The sequence below is a fragment of the Alligator mississippiensis genome, chromosome 3, assembly GCF_030867095.1.
Source record: "Alligator mississippiensis isolate rAllMis1 chromosome 3, rAllMis1, whole genome shotgun sequence".
Classification (NCBI taxonomy): domain Eukaryota; kingdom Metazoa; phylum Chordata; order Crocodylia; family Alligatoridae; genus Alligator; species Alligator mississippiensis.
Genome location: NC_081826.1, coordinates 43,721,960 through 43,739,585, shown reverse-complemented (window position 1 = coordinate 43,739,585; position 17,626 = coordinate 43,721,960). Strand labels below are relative to the sequence as shown.

General features: G+C 41.8%; 1 protein-coding gene across 1 annotated transcript in view; it reads right to left on the bottom strand.

The window, feature by feature from the left end:
- Window positions 1-9,971, bottom strand: part of CDH17 (cadherin 17) — a 55,154-nt gene extending 45,183 nt beyond the window's left edge. Inside the window, exons 1-4 of the mRNA XM_019495694.1 lie at window positions 9,904-9,971; window positions 6,596-6,672; window positions 2,130-2,231; window positions 555-692 (exon numbers count right to left, since the gene is read on the bottom strand). Of these exons, the coding sequence (XP_019351239.1) occupies window positions 555-692; window positions 2,130-2,231; window positions 6,596-6,664 (309 nt within the window). The 5' untranslated portion in view covers window positions 6,665-6,672; window positions 9,904-9,971. The remainder of the gene's footprint in view (window positions 1-554; window positions 693-2,129; window positions 2,232-6,595; window positions 6,673-9,903) is intronic.
- Window positions 9,972-17,626: the final 7,655 nt, after the last annotated feature.

Here is a 17,626-nt window from a genome sequence, read left to right as displayed (position 1 = left end):
GTTTGACAGGTTCTATTGCCATTAAATCCCATTTCCTTTGTTGTTGTTGTTGTTATTTAATTCTTTATTGAGCCCTATATTAACCATTATTTTACTTGAGATCAATACCAAATTGACAGGTCTCTAACGATACCCAGGTCATCTCATTTACCTTTTCAAATATTGGCATGTTAGGTTTTTTCTAGGTTTTTGGAACTTCCTTAGATCATATCTGTGTGGTAAACTTACCAAGTGCAGCAGTACTGCACACTGTGCTTCAGACTACCTCTTAAACTCGAAGCACTGTAGCTTGGGGGAACACCAAGGTCAGGTGAATTAGCATGGGAGTTCAGTTGATCCCTGTCCTTCCTTCCCCTTTTCTTATTAGTTTAACATAGTGAACTGTCCCAGTTCTGACAGATGGGATGTAAGGTCTTGGATCAGAACCTGCCAGCAAATGGTGGTCTGAAGGAACAATTGGAAATTCAGGGGAAAGTTTTCCCCCCCAATTTCAGGTTTTGGCAAAAAAATGCAAAATAATTACTACTCCCTCCTATTTTTCACCCAGCATTCACCTGTAACTTATAGACAGCTTTGGTTTCTCTGTCTAAAGTCTTATTGAAATACAAAATTCCTTGCTTTGGTCCGATTTCAAAGATGCCATCTGTTTCACCACTTAGTCTCAGACTATCAGCAGGCGGCTCTATTATGAACTACAGGAGAAAAAGAAGAAGTCAAGAGGTTAGTGTGAAAGAGTATTACATAACAACTTTTTCTTGGAATTCATTGTTAGCATTACTTCCAAATGGAGCTGGAGAGATGGTATTCAAGTAGTTTGCTCAACCAAAGCAGGTGTTTTTCATTTTAAATTCTTCAATGAATTGTTTTGAACTCTAGCAGGGAGTAAGGGTTCCACATTCTCCATAGCAAATATCTCCTTATAATGCTTGTTTGAGGATAAGAATGGGGTGACATGACCCTCTCATCCCCCATCTATCTGTCTGTTGTCTCTGCTATGTTCCTGCCTGCAAAAATATGGCAATGGTCACTTGGAGTGACCTGCCTGCGGCAAAGGGAACTTCTAAGAAGAGAGAGTTGCAGAAATGAAATGAACATATGTACTATATTTACCTGAATCCAAGACAACTTTGCATTTAAGATGACCCCCCCAATAATTAGATACAATACATGGAAAATATATAAATTTGTTATAATTTTCCAGGTTTAGAATGTAATTATTTCAGGGTCATCTTAAATTCACCTCCCTCCACTGCAGTTAGGGCATCAGCAGCATGGGGGCAGGGGTAGGCAGCAGGGGAGACAAGTAGGCTTCCCCCTGCCCCCTCTCCCCTCCTGTTCCCCCTTGCTGCTTGCCCCACCCCCACTCCCAGTACCTCTACACCCTGGTACCTGTGCACCCTGGTGCCTGGCCCCCCTGCACCTACCTCTGCTACTACTTGCCCCCTGTTCCTGCTTGCCTCCATGCCTGTGCCCTCTGTTGCCTGCTCCCCACCACCTGCCTCCCTGCCTGTCCCTTCCACTAACTCTACCTCCTGCCACTTAACCTGTAGCTCCAGGCTGGGGGACGAAGCACATGATCACTCTAGCCACTGCCTTACCATGCAGCAGTAGTTGCGATGGTGGCAGCTCCAGCCCTGGAGCTTGGGCTGAGACTGGAGCTGGAGCTGATGCTGCGTGGTTGGGAGGGGGCCAGAAGGGCCATGTAATCTATGCCTTGGGCTGGAGCAGGGCCAGAGCCAAAGCCAAGCCAGAGGGTAAACGACAGTGGTGGGGCCAGGCTGCGGGGAAGCAGCAGATGCTGGGGGAATGCTGCAGCTGTGGTCTGACTCTGACCCCTGATCTGGGATGGGACCAGAGTCAAGAGCCACAGCACCCACCTGGCGTCCCTGCTTGTACTCAAATCCAAGACGAGGGGCTTTTCTCGTGTTAAATGGGGGGGGGGGGGGACCTTGTCTTGAGTTCAAGCAATACAGTAATTGCTTGTGTTCATTTACTAGAAATGAGGATTACACTAATATCCATTCTAGATTTATTCTGATAATTTTGGTTTCTTTAATTGTATGAGTTTTCAGATAATGGAAGCCTGTGGCCTTTGGGGTCGCTGACAAACTCTCCAAGATCATGATTACCTGGTATAGGTACTGAAATCCAATTGTACCTTCTTGAACACTGAAAGTCATGTCTTGCAGAGGTCCGCTTAGATGCAGTTCCTCTGTATGCTGGCAGGCAGCCTGTAGGGAGGGTAGGGAAGGAATATGTTGGTATTAATTGTGATTAAGCAGTTGCTTGGCCTTCACTTCACAAGAATGAAGCTTTTAAATTTATTTTGCCCTAAAATAATGTGAAGTGAGCAGCCTGGGGATGGCTGGTTTGTACTGTGCCCCATCTTGTTGGTTTTTAAATGTATGTCCATTTTGAAAGTCCATGTCCTGCCTTAAAGTTTACTTCAAAACAAATAATTTAAAAAAGAAATACATTAACTAAATTCCAGATGATCGTCTTGCAAGAGTCATCACTTTGCCTGCACAAAAGGACAGAGGGGACAGACTGGCCCCTTCTGTACAGCTACACGGAAGAGGCAACATGTAGCTGCAACACCCCAGAAGCCTCTTACTTTCCTGTCAGCTGACAGGCTAGAGGACAGAGCCTTGGTTCTGACACTTGCTTACAGGTTTCTGAGCCAAACAGTGGGCCTTCAAAGCCTACTTCTCTACCCTTGGCAGCCATAGCAAACTGGGCAGATCCGGCAGGGGGATGTGGGACATCAGAACTTCCTTCTTTCTTCCCTTCTCTGCTTGGCAATCTTAATCAAAATAAGCAAGTGGAAGAAGCTGGGAGCAGACAGAGGCAAGGCTTGGTAAATCTTCAAAAGATGGTGGTTGGCTGTAAACTATCAGAGGATTATATTAAAATATTATGACATAGATTCAAAAGTCAAATTCAAAATTATAAAGAATATCCTTGATAATGAATCCTTTAAACAAGCAGTTTGTATATCTTGTCACTCAATTCAAGAGATTTATATTCTTTTTCCTGTGGCTTACAAGTGACTTGCCATTATGTCACTTGCTGATATGCCTAAAGTACAGACTGTAAAAAAATAGCTGTCTCATCACTCAGGAACTTGGCTGCTGAAAATTTAACATAAACTTGCATCAGTAGCTGCTGTCTTTTTAAGGGGACTGACGTTCAGTGAACTTGGTGGTGTTCCAGTATACCCTCGTGTTCATTATGACCAAAACTCCCTTGTCCATCAGAAACACTGCACATGGACACGTTGTTCAGTTTTGCATCCTACCCTAATAGCTCAGAGCTGTTCTTGCTGTGAATCCAAAGTTGCCAAACAGAATCTGTTTTTGCAGATGTAGCTTTTACCTACCAGGAAGCCCAGCCTAAGATTCAGTTCATCTGACTGATATTTGTATTCCCTTCTCCCCGTCACTGTGGCCTTGCCTAGGCCAAAAAAACAGACCAACTATAGTGACATAGCAATATTATTACATACTACAGCCAGCTGTGCTGGTATAACTCCCATGTAGACACTATGAGCATTCATACACATACATTCGTCTGCTCTGACATGCCGGAAAACCCCCAGGTTGAAACAGACTTGATTAATCAGTCTGCTCTACGTGCAAGCTGATGTGCCTGGCGCTGCATTGCGTGCATTTGTATAAATGGCAAAATGCATGTCAGCACTGAGAAAATGGCGGTGATGCACTTTTGAGTGGAAACACCTTTGATGTGTTTTAGTTCAAAAGTGTACCGCTGCCATTTTCTCAGCATTGATCAATATTTTGCCATTCATATAAATGCATGTGCTGCAGCACAAGCATGTATACAAATGTCTTATATCCTAAAATAAACATGATTTTATTCTTGTAGAATAATAATACTTCTGTAATTCTACTGGTCTGTGGAGACAAGCTCTAAGGCTGTATTCAGACGAGTACAGCCATGCGGTATGCAGCGCTGCAGACATTACTGTGGCACCACAAACCATACGTTCAGTTGTTCTCCACACTGCAAGGGAGCAGCGTAGTGGGGCGAGTTGAGCCCTGGATCTCCAGGGGTCAAAAAAACCTGTGCAGAAAAAAAAGCAGAGTGGTGCATGCAGGGGCAGCATATGCCACTCAAAACCAGAACCTGGCTGGCCAGAGCTATGCTCCAGCTGCTGGCCAGGCTCTGACCAGCAGGATCACTGCTACTGCAGCTCCAGGAGGCCCCCAAGACCCCAGGTAAGGCTTCTGGAGCCAGCCCAGTGCTGGCCCCAGCCTCCCCTATCCCACCCAGGGCAACCTGCCACATGCCGGAGGACACCTAGCACAGGTGTTCCCCCAGGACAACTAGTGGCAGCACAAGGTGTCCCACTGCTAGTTGTCCTCAGGGAAACAAATGTCCATGCTTGTGTGGACGCAGCCTAAGAGGGTGTCTACTCTATGTCATGATTTCCACTGAAAGTGAGATCCTGTAATTTGTGGGACAGTTTCACCATAGAAATTCAGACCAACAGGCACAACACAGCAAAATGTACTTGCAAAGAAGAGTAGTGCAGTCATAGACTATACTTACAGGTTTCAAGGGAAAAGTTTAATACAGGTTATGAAAGAGGCCTTTCAAACCTCAGTATGGTTAATCAGGAAACAACATTTGTCTTGTATCTCTAGTCAAGGACCAGTAATGTAAGGTCCAAGCATGCTAAGAATAACAGCGTTGTTCTGAGATGTGGGTTTGGGTGACCTTTTGCTTTCTGTCACTTTTGGTGTTCACATCACTCAAATGTGTGTGCTTCTGGAGGCCAGTTCTAGCAAGCAGCTTCCTGGAGTCCAGATGCAACACAAAAAGAACAACTCAAATTTGTGTTGGGTGGCAAAAAGCTCGGAGAGTTTTATTGCCTCTTTGCCAGTACACAAGCTGGTCTGTTTAGCAATCAGCCCAACTCAATTGCCAAGGATAATGATAGCAAGACCATATGCCAGTTATGCTCCCCTAGCTCATTACAAAGAAACAGTCCTAGCAACACCTACATTTATACCTGAAACACTCAAGTTTTTGTGCCAATGTTTATCTTTCCTTTTGCCAAAATATCTGTTTTTACTTGTCCTTTTGCCAAGTGCATACCTGGCTCCCTTCATTTCCTCTCTTATCTTAACTCCTTTCTTTGTACCAGCTTCCCTGCTCATTAGTGTATTCTTCTTTTTCTACACCTTTTATCAGGACATTCGCTGATCAGAGAGGCCTATTCTTCCTAAGCTGTTTCTTAGAGCCTTAGCCATGTCTTAGCAAAACCAGAAGTCCCACAAATAGCCATGGGTTTTGCCATTTTTCTTCACATAAGGAAACAATCTCCATGAGTCCTGGGGTACTAGTCATGAAGGTACTGCTCAGAAAGATCAAAGTGAGCAGGATCTGGCCATACAGATTTTAAACTAGTTTAGGTCATTAAATAATGCTTTTGGAAGGATTTTACTCTGTCATGTTTTACAAGGTGACTTACTTCTTTTGAAAGAACAAAGGCAAACACTTTATAAGCCAACTGTAAGGTTCAAAGTTTAGTTCTCGTAGCAAGGAACAGATATCTCTTCCTGTCAATTAAACTGCTTTATGTGAGCCATAAACATTCCCAAATGCAAGAAGAATGAATCACAATCTATTCATGAATCAGTAAGGGATGAGGGATTCGCTCTTTGTCCCATTTTTGTCCAGCAGGTGCTACAATCCTGTGTAAAGCCAATGTAGTTGGTGCAGTGCAGATTCAACAGTTCTATTGTCACAGCCACTAGCAATAACAATTGGAAAGAGAGGAAGTAAAAGCCCAGAGTTCAATCTTGAAATAATCCTACTAAAGTCAACAGGATTAAGACGCACATTTTATGCATGGTGCCCAGGTGTCCGTATTTTATAGGTCTGAATCAGATTTTGTTATACTTCATGTTAATTGCCAATGCAAATCGGGAGCCTAATTGTCCAACTTTTGTAAATATCAGCAATTACTTTGACTTGACTGGTTTCTTCCAAAAGGAAAGACTATTCATATAAGCAAAAGTTATCAATTTATGCCATAGATACTTCACTGCAAATTGAATTTCATGGGAAACTGAAGATAAATAATGTGCATGATTTAAACTACATAGCAAGGGGTGTTACAGAGCAAATTACAGAGTAGCAGAAGTGTAAGTTATAACACAGTAACCAGCACCAGGACACTATAAAATATCTTCAGTGTTTGATGATTTAGTGGCTGTTTTTGAAATCTTTAATTATGCAAGTTTCAGCTATAAAAAGCAACTTAATCTCTCTATTATCAGATTCAGTTATTACAGAGAAAAATAAGGCTTTTCCTCCACACTTGTTTCAAGTCGTTCACAAAACTCTTCTTTCTGAGTGACTGATATTAATTTTAAACTTTTGAATAAGGACATAAATGTCCAGGATTTATGTCATAGTTAGTAGCATAAACACTCAATATGGAAGATGCTGCCAATTCACATGCCATTTCTGAATTACAGATTTTTCTGAATTACAGATTAAGGGCATGGATATAGCTACTGAGATTTGCTGGGTTTTTTACCAAGGAAAGGAAAACATAACTTACCAAATGAAATACAAGGAGGTAGAATATGTGAAGTCCATGCAGTATAAACATCTTGGTGATTTCTTGCATTTTGGCTCCTGTAAATGAATACATCTTAGTTCTAATATGTTTTGATTATTTTACTCTTAAAATTGTTAGTTTATAATCATGAATAAAGACTAAAACTAAACTCTGGTTGACAACGGTAAAGCTCCTTAGTCCATATATAAGCAGTCATAAAATATCCTGAATTCCAAAAAAGCCAAGCACCAATGATGGCCATGGCCCTTTGGGACTCTTGGGCTATGGACAGACATTCAAGAAGCCGGAGCTTGAACTGATTCAACCTTTGCAAGTTAGTCTAACCTGCCTAGACTTAACTGGTTTGTAACCGCACAGACATGCGGGCATGTGCTTGCAGTTGCTCAGCCCAGAAGCCCGGGGGCGCTAAAGTGTGCCCTTGGCTGCAGGGAAGGTGTGCTGGGGGGTGTGACCAGTCTGGGCTGAACTGGCCAGAGAGAAGTTTAATTCCCCACTCCTTGTCCTACTGGCAGGGACCTGAGCCAGGTCTGCTGGGCACCCCGCTTCCCCTCACTGCTGCAGCCATGACCAGCATGCCCCCTGAGACAGAGAGAGCGGGGGGGTGTTATTCTCCCCTCTACCCCCACTGCCCCTGGGGTCAGGGACTGGGGTTATTCCCCCTCCCTCCAGTGTCTGGCAGAGGGAACAACGAGGGGGCTTATTCTGCTGCTCAGTGGTGGTCAGGGCTGGCAGACCTGGCTGCAGTCCCCCGGAGGCAGTGGGAGTAGAGGGGAGAATAACCCTGCTCCTTGCCCCCCTCTGGCTCAGGGGCCATGCTGGCCCATGGCTGCAGCAGCGAGGGGGAGTGCCCAGCAGACCCTGCTTGGGTCCCTGGCAGTGGGACAGGGAGGGGGGAATGAAACCCCTCTCTGTCCAGACCCCACCCCTGCCTGCCCCAGCTCCGGAGGGGGAGCAGAGGCACGGGGCCAGCCCGGCTAGGCTGCAGCACAGAGCCCAGCCCAAAGAGCATGCCGGGATGCTGGGAGACTCTGGTTTAAGTTAAACCAGGAAGGGGTCTGGGACAGATATTGCATAAACCGGTTTGAGCCAAATCAGTTAAGTCTGATACTACATTCAACCAGATTCATCTCAAACTGGTTTCGGTCATTTTGAAACTGGTTTATGTGCATTGAACTTATGTTCTGTTACAGGTTTAAACCAGTTCCTGATCACTAAAACCAGTTTATGTGTAATGTCTGTCCCTAGCCTTAAAGTTAAGGGCACTATGTAGGAACCCAAAGTTTCAAAAATCATGTGTATGAAATTCTTTTCCCTGCTATTTATGTTAAAGGACAAGAACAGTTCTGTAAAAGCAGGACCACTGCAGAGTGGAAATCAGTGTTGCACCAAACAGTGTTAACCTCTTTATCAATATCTATGTTGCTTGGACAATAGTGTATTGGCTTTGCCCTGAGTATGTATGTATCTACCAGGATCCAAGTCTCCTGGGAGGCTCCTAGGGAGTGAAGGGTATAGTATAGTATAGTATAGTATAGTATAGTATAGTATAGTATAGTATAGTATAGTATAGTATAGTATAGTATAGTATCACCCCCTTGTCCTCAGTTTAAGGCATTTCCATCCCATTTATTTCTTCTTGTCCTTTCTTCCTTGCCCTACATGTAGGAACAATATTGCCCAGTAGTGTCACCAGCTTTGGCATACAAAGGTTAAACAGCATATAGTGACACTACCAAAGACAAGGCAGATTTTACAACCCACTTACTCTGTGCTTAGTCATTACTGATGAAAGTAGCTCCACTGACCTCACTAGGGTGACTTGCATAAACAAAGACAAATTGCATATAGAGAGGAAGGGAGCAAGAGTACCTCAACCTGTTTAAAATGCAGGAAACAATTGAAGTCAACAGGAAAACAGCAATTTGTCAAAAAACTAGACTTTACATCAAAACTTTGTTGTCAAGTGTTGTGAAAAGCTTAAATGAAGCCTTCCTTTGAAAGGCTACTTATCCTTTCTGGAATCAAGAAATCTAGGATATGGGCTTAGCAGTACTGAGAGGAAAAAATTTAGAACCATCCAAGCTCATGGAGAAGGTATGAACTGATCTTTATTTTATCTTATTGTGAGTGAGAGTTTTATTCTCTTTTCATAAAGGCAATCCTGAAAAGGGGATTGAATTTCAATTTCATGTACCATTTAGACTAGGTAAAAGCACTTATGTACATGGCATAAATCCACCCAAATCTGACTAAGAAATACAGTAATATGAGTTACATTGGTTTCCTAAGCCACTGTCTGGGTGTCTTATTTCTTATTATTTTCTTCTCTAAACATAATAAAAACTGTACATGTTGAAAAAACTCAGGATTGAGATTTGATCACTGCTTATTTCTTCATCATAGCCTTTTCTACCACAAGGCAGGAACAGTATGGCTACGATATGGCCTTCCAGATCTTATGTATCTTGGCATTCTTGTGGGTCAGATCACTCTGAAATGCATTATTCCTCTGTCCATCCCCAGAAAAAACAAAACTCATGAGCTCTGAAGACAGAAAATTGCCCACTAAAGAAAGCAAAGCCTACTGTGAGTTCAATATATGTATTTTTTTTTAAATACATACTAAGTCAGTTGGAGTTAAGAAAAGGAAGGAATGTCTACCTAAACATTTTTGTAACTAAAAAAAAAAAGAATTTGCATCTGACTGCTGAGATCATGGTTTCACAGTTACAGATCAATAGGTTCAATTATAGGTTCAAAAATATAGATCAATTCTCCACACTTTTTCTAAAGATATCCATAATGATTTTCTTATAGAGCCTCTGGCTAAAATAACTAAAAATTTAGCATAGCAAATATGAAACTATATCAGCAACTTTTGTTAATAAATATTCTGTGACTGTAGACATTGATCATCTATGAAAAAAACAAACTAAAAAGTATCTGGTTCCACAAACTTTTCTTTTAAAATTAATTTCAAAACCCATTTAAAATTTTTGTTTTAGACGGTCACATTTTCAAATTTAAAACACTTTGCTTTGAAGCAAAACACTAACCTGCTTTAGGACAAACCACTCCCAACACAAAACCTGATATTCTTCTTTTTCCAAGAAAAGAACAAGTACAAGCCATTAAGTTGCTAACATCACCCAAAAATAATCCAATCCCTTACTTCCACTTGTAAAATATCTTTCAAAAGGAGGTAGATTAGACAATACCGTACCTCAAGGATGAATATCTTATTTCTTCATAAAATACATATTCCTTCTTTTAGCCCTTCCACTCACCTGTTGAGGTTAACAGTGCCAAGCCTGCGCTTCTCTGCACAGTTTATGGTTTCTCAGACTCACCCAAGAGCTTGGCTCAAATATTAACTACATTGATCTGTAAATGACTAGGTGTGGCATGCCATGGAGGGAAGCAGTTTAGCTAAGTAAAAATTAATTGCTCTTTCAGTATTTTCATTTCTGTGTGGATAGTCTAACTGAGCTCAACTTCTCAGTGATGGTTCCAGGAGTTAAAGGCAACCAATATGTGGTTGGAAGTTGAGAAGATAATTTTTTCTATCTGTGAGAGAGAAATCAGAAGTGAAACTTATCCTCTGGCGATAATCTGTTTCTCACTGCTAGTAATGGACTGAGCTCAAAGGACAAGAATTTGGACCTGAGAATGACCTGTCTTTGAATCAGTTGATCAATGCATATGGAAAACACAACCCATTTACTGAGACTATTGTAGTACTAGGCTGGGACTCAGGACATTTGAAGTGTAAACAGAAGTTTGGGGACGTTAGAGGGAGGTTAAATCACATTAAAAATGGCCACCCGATCTAACTTAGTTGCCCAGGTGTGGACCTTACAATAGTTAAATCAATCTAAGTGCAAACTGTTCAGAAGTTCAGGACAACTAGATCGGTCTAAAACTGGCTGACCTAATCTAAATTAAGCGTACCTCGGAGGTAGGGTTAACTTAGATCAGATTAGGTATTTTTAGATTGATCTAACTGTCCTGAACTTCTGTACAATTCCCAGCACAGCCTCAGGGCTGGGAAAGCCCATCCGCTGGCCCCGCCCCTGCCCTAGCCCTTCTTTCCCTACCCCCTCTCTGGCATTGGGCTATTTTTAGACCCTGCCCCCAGGCCCTCCCCCCAGGCCCAGGACAGACAACTCCCACCCATGGACCAGCAGCCAGACCCCACCCCTGAGCCTAACCCCCACCCATTCCCAAGCCCTTCCCTGTGCCATTTTTACCAGCATCTGCCAGTGCTGGGAACTGAGCAAATAAGACAAGGTAAGGGAAGGGGCAGGGAGAATGTGGGGGATTGGTTCACCTGGGGAAGTTGTTTGTTTGAGGGTCAAGGAGCTAAAAATATCCCCTGGTCCCAGGGGGTGGGGGAGAGAGCCCCCATGGACCCTGTGAGCCTCCCAGATCCCACCAAGCCCCCCTGTAGACCCTGCCTGTCCCTCCCAACCCACTGCAAGGATCCCTTCTTCCCCCCAACGCCTGCAATCCCCCCACAGACCCCGCCTGCCCCCCTGATCTCCCCCACAGCCCCTGTCTGTCCCCCAGATTTTCCTGATTTCACAACAAATTTACAGGCTCAGTAGTGCTAAACTAGCTAGCACCACATCTGAAAGGGACCTGGGGGTCATAATTGACCATAAAATGAATATGAGCTACTAGGGTGATGCTACAGTTATCAGAGCAAACAATACACAGGCATTTGCAACCAATGCATCTCAAGCAAAACTAAGGAAGTTATTCTTTCACTCTACTCGGCATTGGTGAGGCTGCAGCTGGAGAACTGTATCCAGTTCTGGGCACCACATTTCAAGAAGGATGTGGGAAAGCTTGAGAGTCCAGAGAAGAGCTACTCATATGATTAGAGGCTTGAAGAGCAAGCCATATGAGGAAAGGCTGACAGATATGGGACTGTTCAGCCTAGAAAAGAGAAGACTTCAGGGGGATTTGGTGGCAGCTTACAAATATATCAGGGGAGCGCTTCAGGGGCTAGGCGAACAGCTATTCACCAAAGTGCCCCTGGGGAAAACCAGGAGCAATGGTTATAAACTCCTAGAAGAAGGCTTCATACTGGATATAAGGAAAAACTTCTTCATGATTTGTGTGACCAGACTCTGGAATAAAGTCCCAGCAGGGGTGGTGCAGGCATGTACCCTAGCAATCTTCAGAAGGAGACTGGATGCACACCTTGCTGGGGTTATTTGACCCCTGCAGTCTTTCCTGCCCAGAGCAGGGAGGCTGGACCCAATGATCTCATGAGGTCCTTTCCAGCCCTAAACTTCTGTGAATCTGTGATTCCCCCCAGCCTGTTTATCCCCCCCACCCCCGATACCCTAAATCCCCTCCAATAGTCCCCCTATCCCAACTTAGCTTAGAGTGGGTGGCTTTAGGTCAATCTCTCCTCCCCCTAACCTCCCCAGATGTCTACACTCACCATTAAATTTAATCCATACAGCCACACAGATCTATTTGAAAATACTTTAGGCAAATATGTCTATCCCTCTGAGCTTCCAGACACCCATCTGAACATTGGGAAATATAAGTTACTCAGTCCCGACACATGTTCTAGTCTTCTGTTTATTCTAATTTCTTAATTTCCTGTTATGTTTGTGGTTTGCACTATGTTTATTTTCTAATCCAATATTTTGAATTATGGATGGAAATAATAGCACTTATCCAAATTCTAACATCCAGCTTAGCTTTCCAAAATGTACTCTCTCACTCTTGGTTGTAGTTTTATTATTTCTGTAATGGATTAAGCATTTTCTGAGTTTAAAATAACAAACACAGAGTTTATATCTTATTCTATACAGCACTGGGAAAGGTTAGCTTTCTGCTTGGACTTCAGCTCATGCTCTCAGCTGACATCAACATTTGTTCCTGGGAGAAGAGAGTTTTGATTTGTTATAGATTTTAACATGATATTTAGCACAAAACTTTAGTGTGTCTTATACCAATAAACTCACAAAGGACTCTGACCTCCTTAAGAGCTGCTTATTATGAATGAGCACAGCACAGAGCCTACTATTTCTATTAAATATTAGAACTCATATCAAATTACTTAGAAGTAAAAAAATATTAGTGGGACAAATCCATCCTTAATGTCAATGCCTTCAAGTCAAATGACTTTAACTCTGATTAATATTTTTATTAAAGTCAGCAGCTGATAGAGAAGTACAACTGTTTTCAGTATAATACGCTATAAGTCAAAACAGTAAGAGTTTTTTTTCACTTGACTATGATAATGTATAACTGATTGGTAAACAATTGAGGGTCAAATTTAGTTTCTTTTTTTTGGTTGTATAAATGGAAAATCTATGTTGAATACAGTAAGCTGCACTGAATTTGGGTCTGTCCCTACAACTCTAAGGTCCGTATTTAAGATGCATATTTTTAGGTGATACAAAATAGTTCTGTTTAAGTGAATGCTCATACAATTAGATCTTTGGATTGTTGTTACTATTGTAGGTTGCGATATACTTACTAGAAGCTGTGATATATTACTTGAAAAAGTTATTCACCACTCTGTCTTTTTCTGATTGACATTTTTCTTAGGTGCAGACAACTTTCAATAAATTGGAACCAGAGAAGAAGAAAAAATGTCACTGACAAAACCATTACAAAATCCAGCAGCACTGAAGGCTTTACAGTAGTCATAACTGTACTGCAGATGAAATCAAGGGGGAAACCCAGTAATGGGGCTTGTTTCTTGAGCCAGCTGTGTCTTTGAAAAAGGAGGCAAGTGTTCAGGTGTTTATCCTGTGAATCATTGTTAAGCGAGTCAGTTTTTCCAGAGACAGCACTGCTCATATCTTTACTTATGTCCTCCTCACCATACCCTCCTACTACCCTTTGGCATTCCTCCCCTCTCCTTTACTTCTCTTATGCTTCTCCATTTTTTCATTTTACTTATTGAAGTCTCATGTAATCCTATCACTGCCATACCTCCTTCTTTTCCAGATTTAGATGAATTTATTTAAGTCCAGCCTCTTTTCTCCCTATACTTTTGATACCCTTCTGAAACCATTTCAAAATGTATTGTGGAACCCATTTATTTTACAGTAGCATCATTATGATTTACAGTGAACAGGCATGAAGGAAGCAGATGATATGCTTAGTTGCTCTTATTCTCCATGTAGCCTGTGACATAATGGAACCAAATAGCTTTTGTGGAATAAATAATGCATAGTCTAGTGATTACTTTTATTTATACTATATATTGTAAGAGCTCCAAATGGAGCCTGCATTTCATACTCAAGCAAAATAGAATAGCAGCAGTGTGCATTAGAGAAATTAATTTTCTTTAAACATTCACACTACCTCAGTCTAATTCTAGCATGGACTTGGAGTGGTGTACATATTTATTAGTTATGAACTGTGTTTTTTCAATATAGCCATTCTGTTTTTCCCTAAATGCTGAAGAGGCAGCTTTTCCCAGATCTTGGACATGTTTTATTTGTGAAAAGAGGTCTCCAAATTTTGTGAGATTCAAGATATAGAGTACAATAAAGTATAGTATCAGAACCAAATGATGAGCCAGAGGCTCTTTCCATTTATGCTGGGTCATTCCTGTTGCACAGTAGGTTTGGAAATCAAAAGATATGATAAGAACTTTGGGACCTCTGCAACCTTTAGCCAAAACTCTTTAAATTGTTATAGGTACCTCAAAATAACCCCCTGTTACAGTAGAAGAAGAAAAATGGAGAGTCTGATAGCAGTGCTTGTGGCATCCCAAGCTCATCTCCCATCTCAGTAGCTGAGATGGTTGCACTGCTGAGCACTCAAGGTGGCATCTGACCACCAGATCAACAACTTGATAATATCAGAGGAAAATTGGTCTACTGGAGTAAGAGAAAGGTACTTTACTCTCCTTTCTGGTGCTTTACTCTTTCTTAGACTTTACTTAAAAGCTTTCAGTTCTTCAAAAATGGGAAATACAATAGCCATCTACTGGATGTTGTGACAATTAACTAATAAAGCACTGCTGTATAATTACTAAAACTTACCAAAACACACACACACAACCCCCTGCAGTAGCGGACAGTTCATAGCTCCAGCTTCCACCTTATTTGAAGAGCTGGCATTGTGTGCATCAAGAGGGTGCAGGGGGCTGAAATGGAGTCTGGCACAGGGCTAGGATGATAAGTAGCTGGATTCTATTTCTCCTGCCAGGAGAGGCTGATATGCCAGTCCCTCGCCTCTTTTTATTCTCTCTATCTCAGCTGAGAGTTGCCCCAAATAAATATTTAGCCTTTTCCCCTCCCTCATAAATGCCATGCCTTTCACAGTGCACAGCAGTGAGATTGAAACAGGGAAGAATTGATTAGATCAGATTAGGTTGGGACCTTTATAGACATCAAAGTCTGGCTCCATTCGTAATAGCAGAGATCAGTCCAGCATTCTGTGGGGGCTCACCTCAAATGGGCTCTGGCTGTTCCTCTAAATGATGCAATTTATTTTGTCTTATTGATTAAAATGGACTAAGTTGTATTAAGAGGTCAAACACAAAAAAACAAAGCTTCCATTGGTTTTATAATACTGACTAAAGGGTGGACTTAAAAAATTTTCCACTAGCATGGAGGAGACTTCTACATATACAATTTGCCAAAGTGATAGTAGAACATTTTTCAGTAAACATTAGTTAGTGGAGGTTGGATACAACAGCATTAATTTCTGTGAGCTCAGGATCCTCCACCCACCTGTTTGGCAGCAAGAACAGTACTAAGGGGAAACATTTCAGTACATGAATAATGCTCTCTACCTACATAAGTCCATAAACTTCCCTAATATCCCAGGGATAAACTTCCCATAGACTTCCCTAATATCTAACATCTCACTGCCTAATACAATACTACTTATACAACTTTGTAACTGTGATTAAGGTACAGTAATCCTATGTATCAAATTAATAGTCTGTGTCAACAAGTTTTCTATTAAGAATAATGGACTGGGGTGCATATATTTCAGACCTGAAAGAAATATAGCTGTGTATCAATCACATTACTTCAATCTCTGCAGAAATGAGTGCTGGGGGGTGAGGGATATGTACTTCATAGTGTGTTATACGCTTTCAGAATGTATTAGCAGGATTTCCTTATATGGACTTGAACCCAGTAGGGAACTGGCCATTTACAGCAAAGGACGTGAGTGCACAATACTTAACCACAAGTCAATAATGGAATCCATTTTAAATTATCTTACAATAGATAATTCAGTTTACAAACAGAATAGGAGTAGCCTCACACAGGTAATCCCCTTGGCTTCAACGACCTACTCTTCTGCTTGGGGAGTATTTACATGGGCAGGTATTTACAGGAAGGACCCTTAGTTTACAAGATTCTCTTTGAGCACTTTTGTAGGGGTGATTATCTGCAGGGGACATCTAAACTGGGATTTCCTATACTTAGAATGGAAAATACCACAAATACCACAGCAATTATAACTACTGCCTGTGGTAAACATACAGTTTTTCTTGGCTTACTTCATAGATGCTTTTGGCAGAGATCTCAATACTCCTGTGAGTAAGAATCTGTGGAATTGAGCTATCTCTTAGTGTATATACTTTAGACTCAATTTCTCTCAACTTTCAAAGATTGAGTTAAAATAGCTGCTTACTAATCCTTTCTTCAAATTCTACTTACATGGAAATCATGCAAACCCTAGCTGGTTAAAATTGAGGAAATTGTCTGACTTCGATCTATTGTCTTAAAAGTCTCAACCACCCCATCCTTAGCACATATGGTTTGCATTTGTGGCATTATGTCACCTTGTAAGGTAAACAGGTAGTAACTTAAGGTAGGGCCTGTGTCAGGTAATAGCCACACCCACCTTCATCAGACTTAAACCTTCATACAGCCAGCAGGTTCAATGCTATTTTTTTACAGTACAGCTGTAACTCAGTGGAGCTGCACCAGCAAAACAGATAGTAAGGTCATCCTGGGAGCTAATGTACACAACTGTGTGTGGCACCACACTACCCAATCTGATCCAGGGCCCAAGGAAGTCAAAGTATTTCCAATGAGCTAGATTCAGACCCATAATTCTGTGAATACAAACAGAGAGGCTTAAACATCTCTGTGGTAGGGATGCCATCCCAGCACAATCTTCATGCAATTGTATGGCAGTGCAGCAACTCTGCCTCAGTTTCCCCACAATCTTCAGCCCACAGCCATTGTACCTGTAGTTTGGCAACTCAGCAAGGCCAGTACAGAAAGTTCAGCTGTGCTTGCCAAGGAAGGAAGAGTTCTAAGGTAAAATCCAACAGAAACAAAATAAATCAAACTTCAGCACAGCCATCTCAGCCCCTTGCTCTTAGGGAAGCCTCCAGCTGCAATAGGCTGTTTCAGTACCCCAACCACAAGTTCCCAAGTGTCAGCCAAACCTATTTCAGAACTGCTGGGTTAAAGCAGCCACTTCAGGACAGGTCTAACACAGTTTCTACCTTGCCTCTAGCCTTCAACTGCTAGGTTTTCCTCCTTTAAAGCTAACCCAGGTATAGCAGGATGGACTGTTATACCCATTCATCAGTCAGGCACACTAATGCATCTATCAAGAGAAAGTATGAGTCATTGTAGAACTAATCCTGTTTGTTAGCATGTGTCTCCTCAACAATTTGGCAGATCTAAAAGATGTGAGGCAGGAGACCCATGATGTGAAATGTTTTTCTTTGATCTGAGATAGAAGTTGGATAGACCAGTTTACCCTAAATCAGACCCTAAGTCTGATACCATCCACATTAAACTGGTTTTGGCCACTTTGAAAACAGTTTATGTGCACTGAACTTCTGTTGTGTTACAGATTTAAACTGGCGTCCAATCATTATACCAGCTTATATGCAATTTCTGTCCCTAGCCCTTATAGTTAAATAGATTCACCACAGTTTTTAGGTATCTGAATTATTAAAGAATTACAGAAGCTAAGACTGTCTCATAAACTGCATACCCATCTGGAACAATAACCAGAGGCATTGCTCAATGACATTTACAGTTT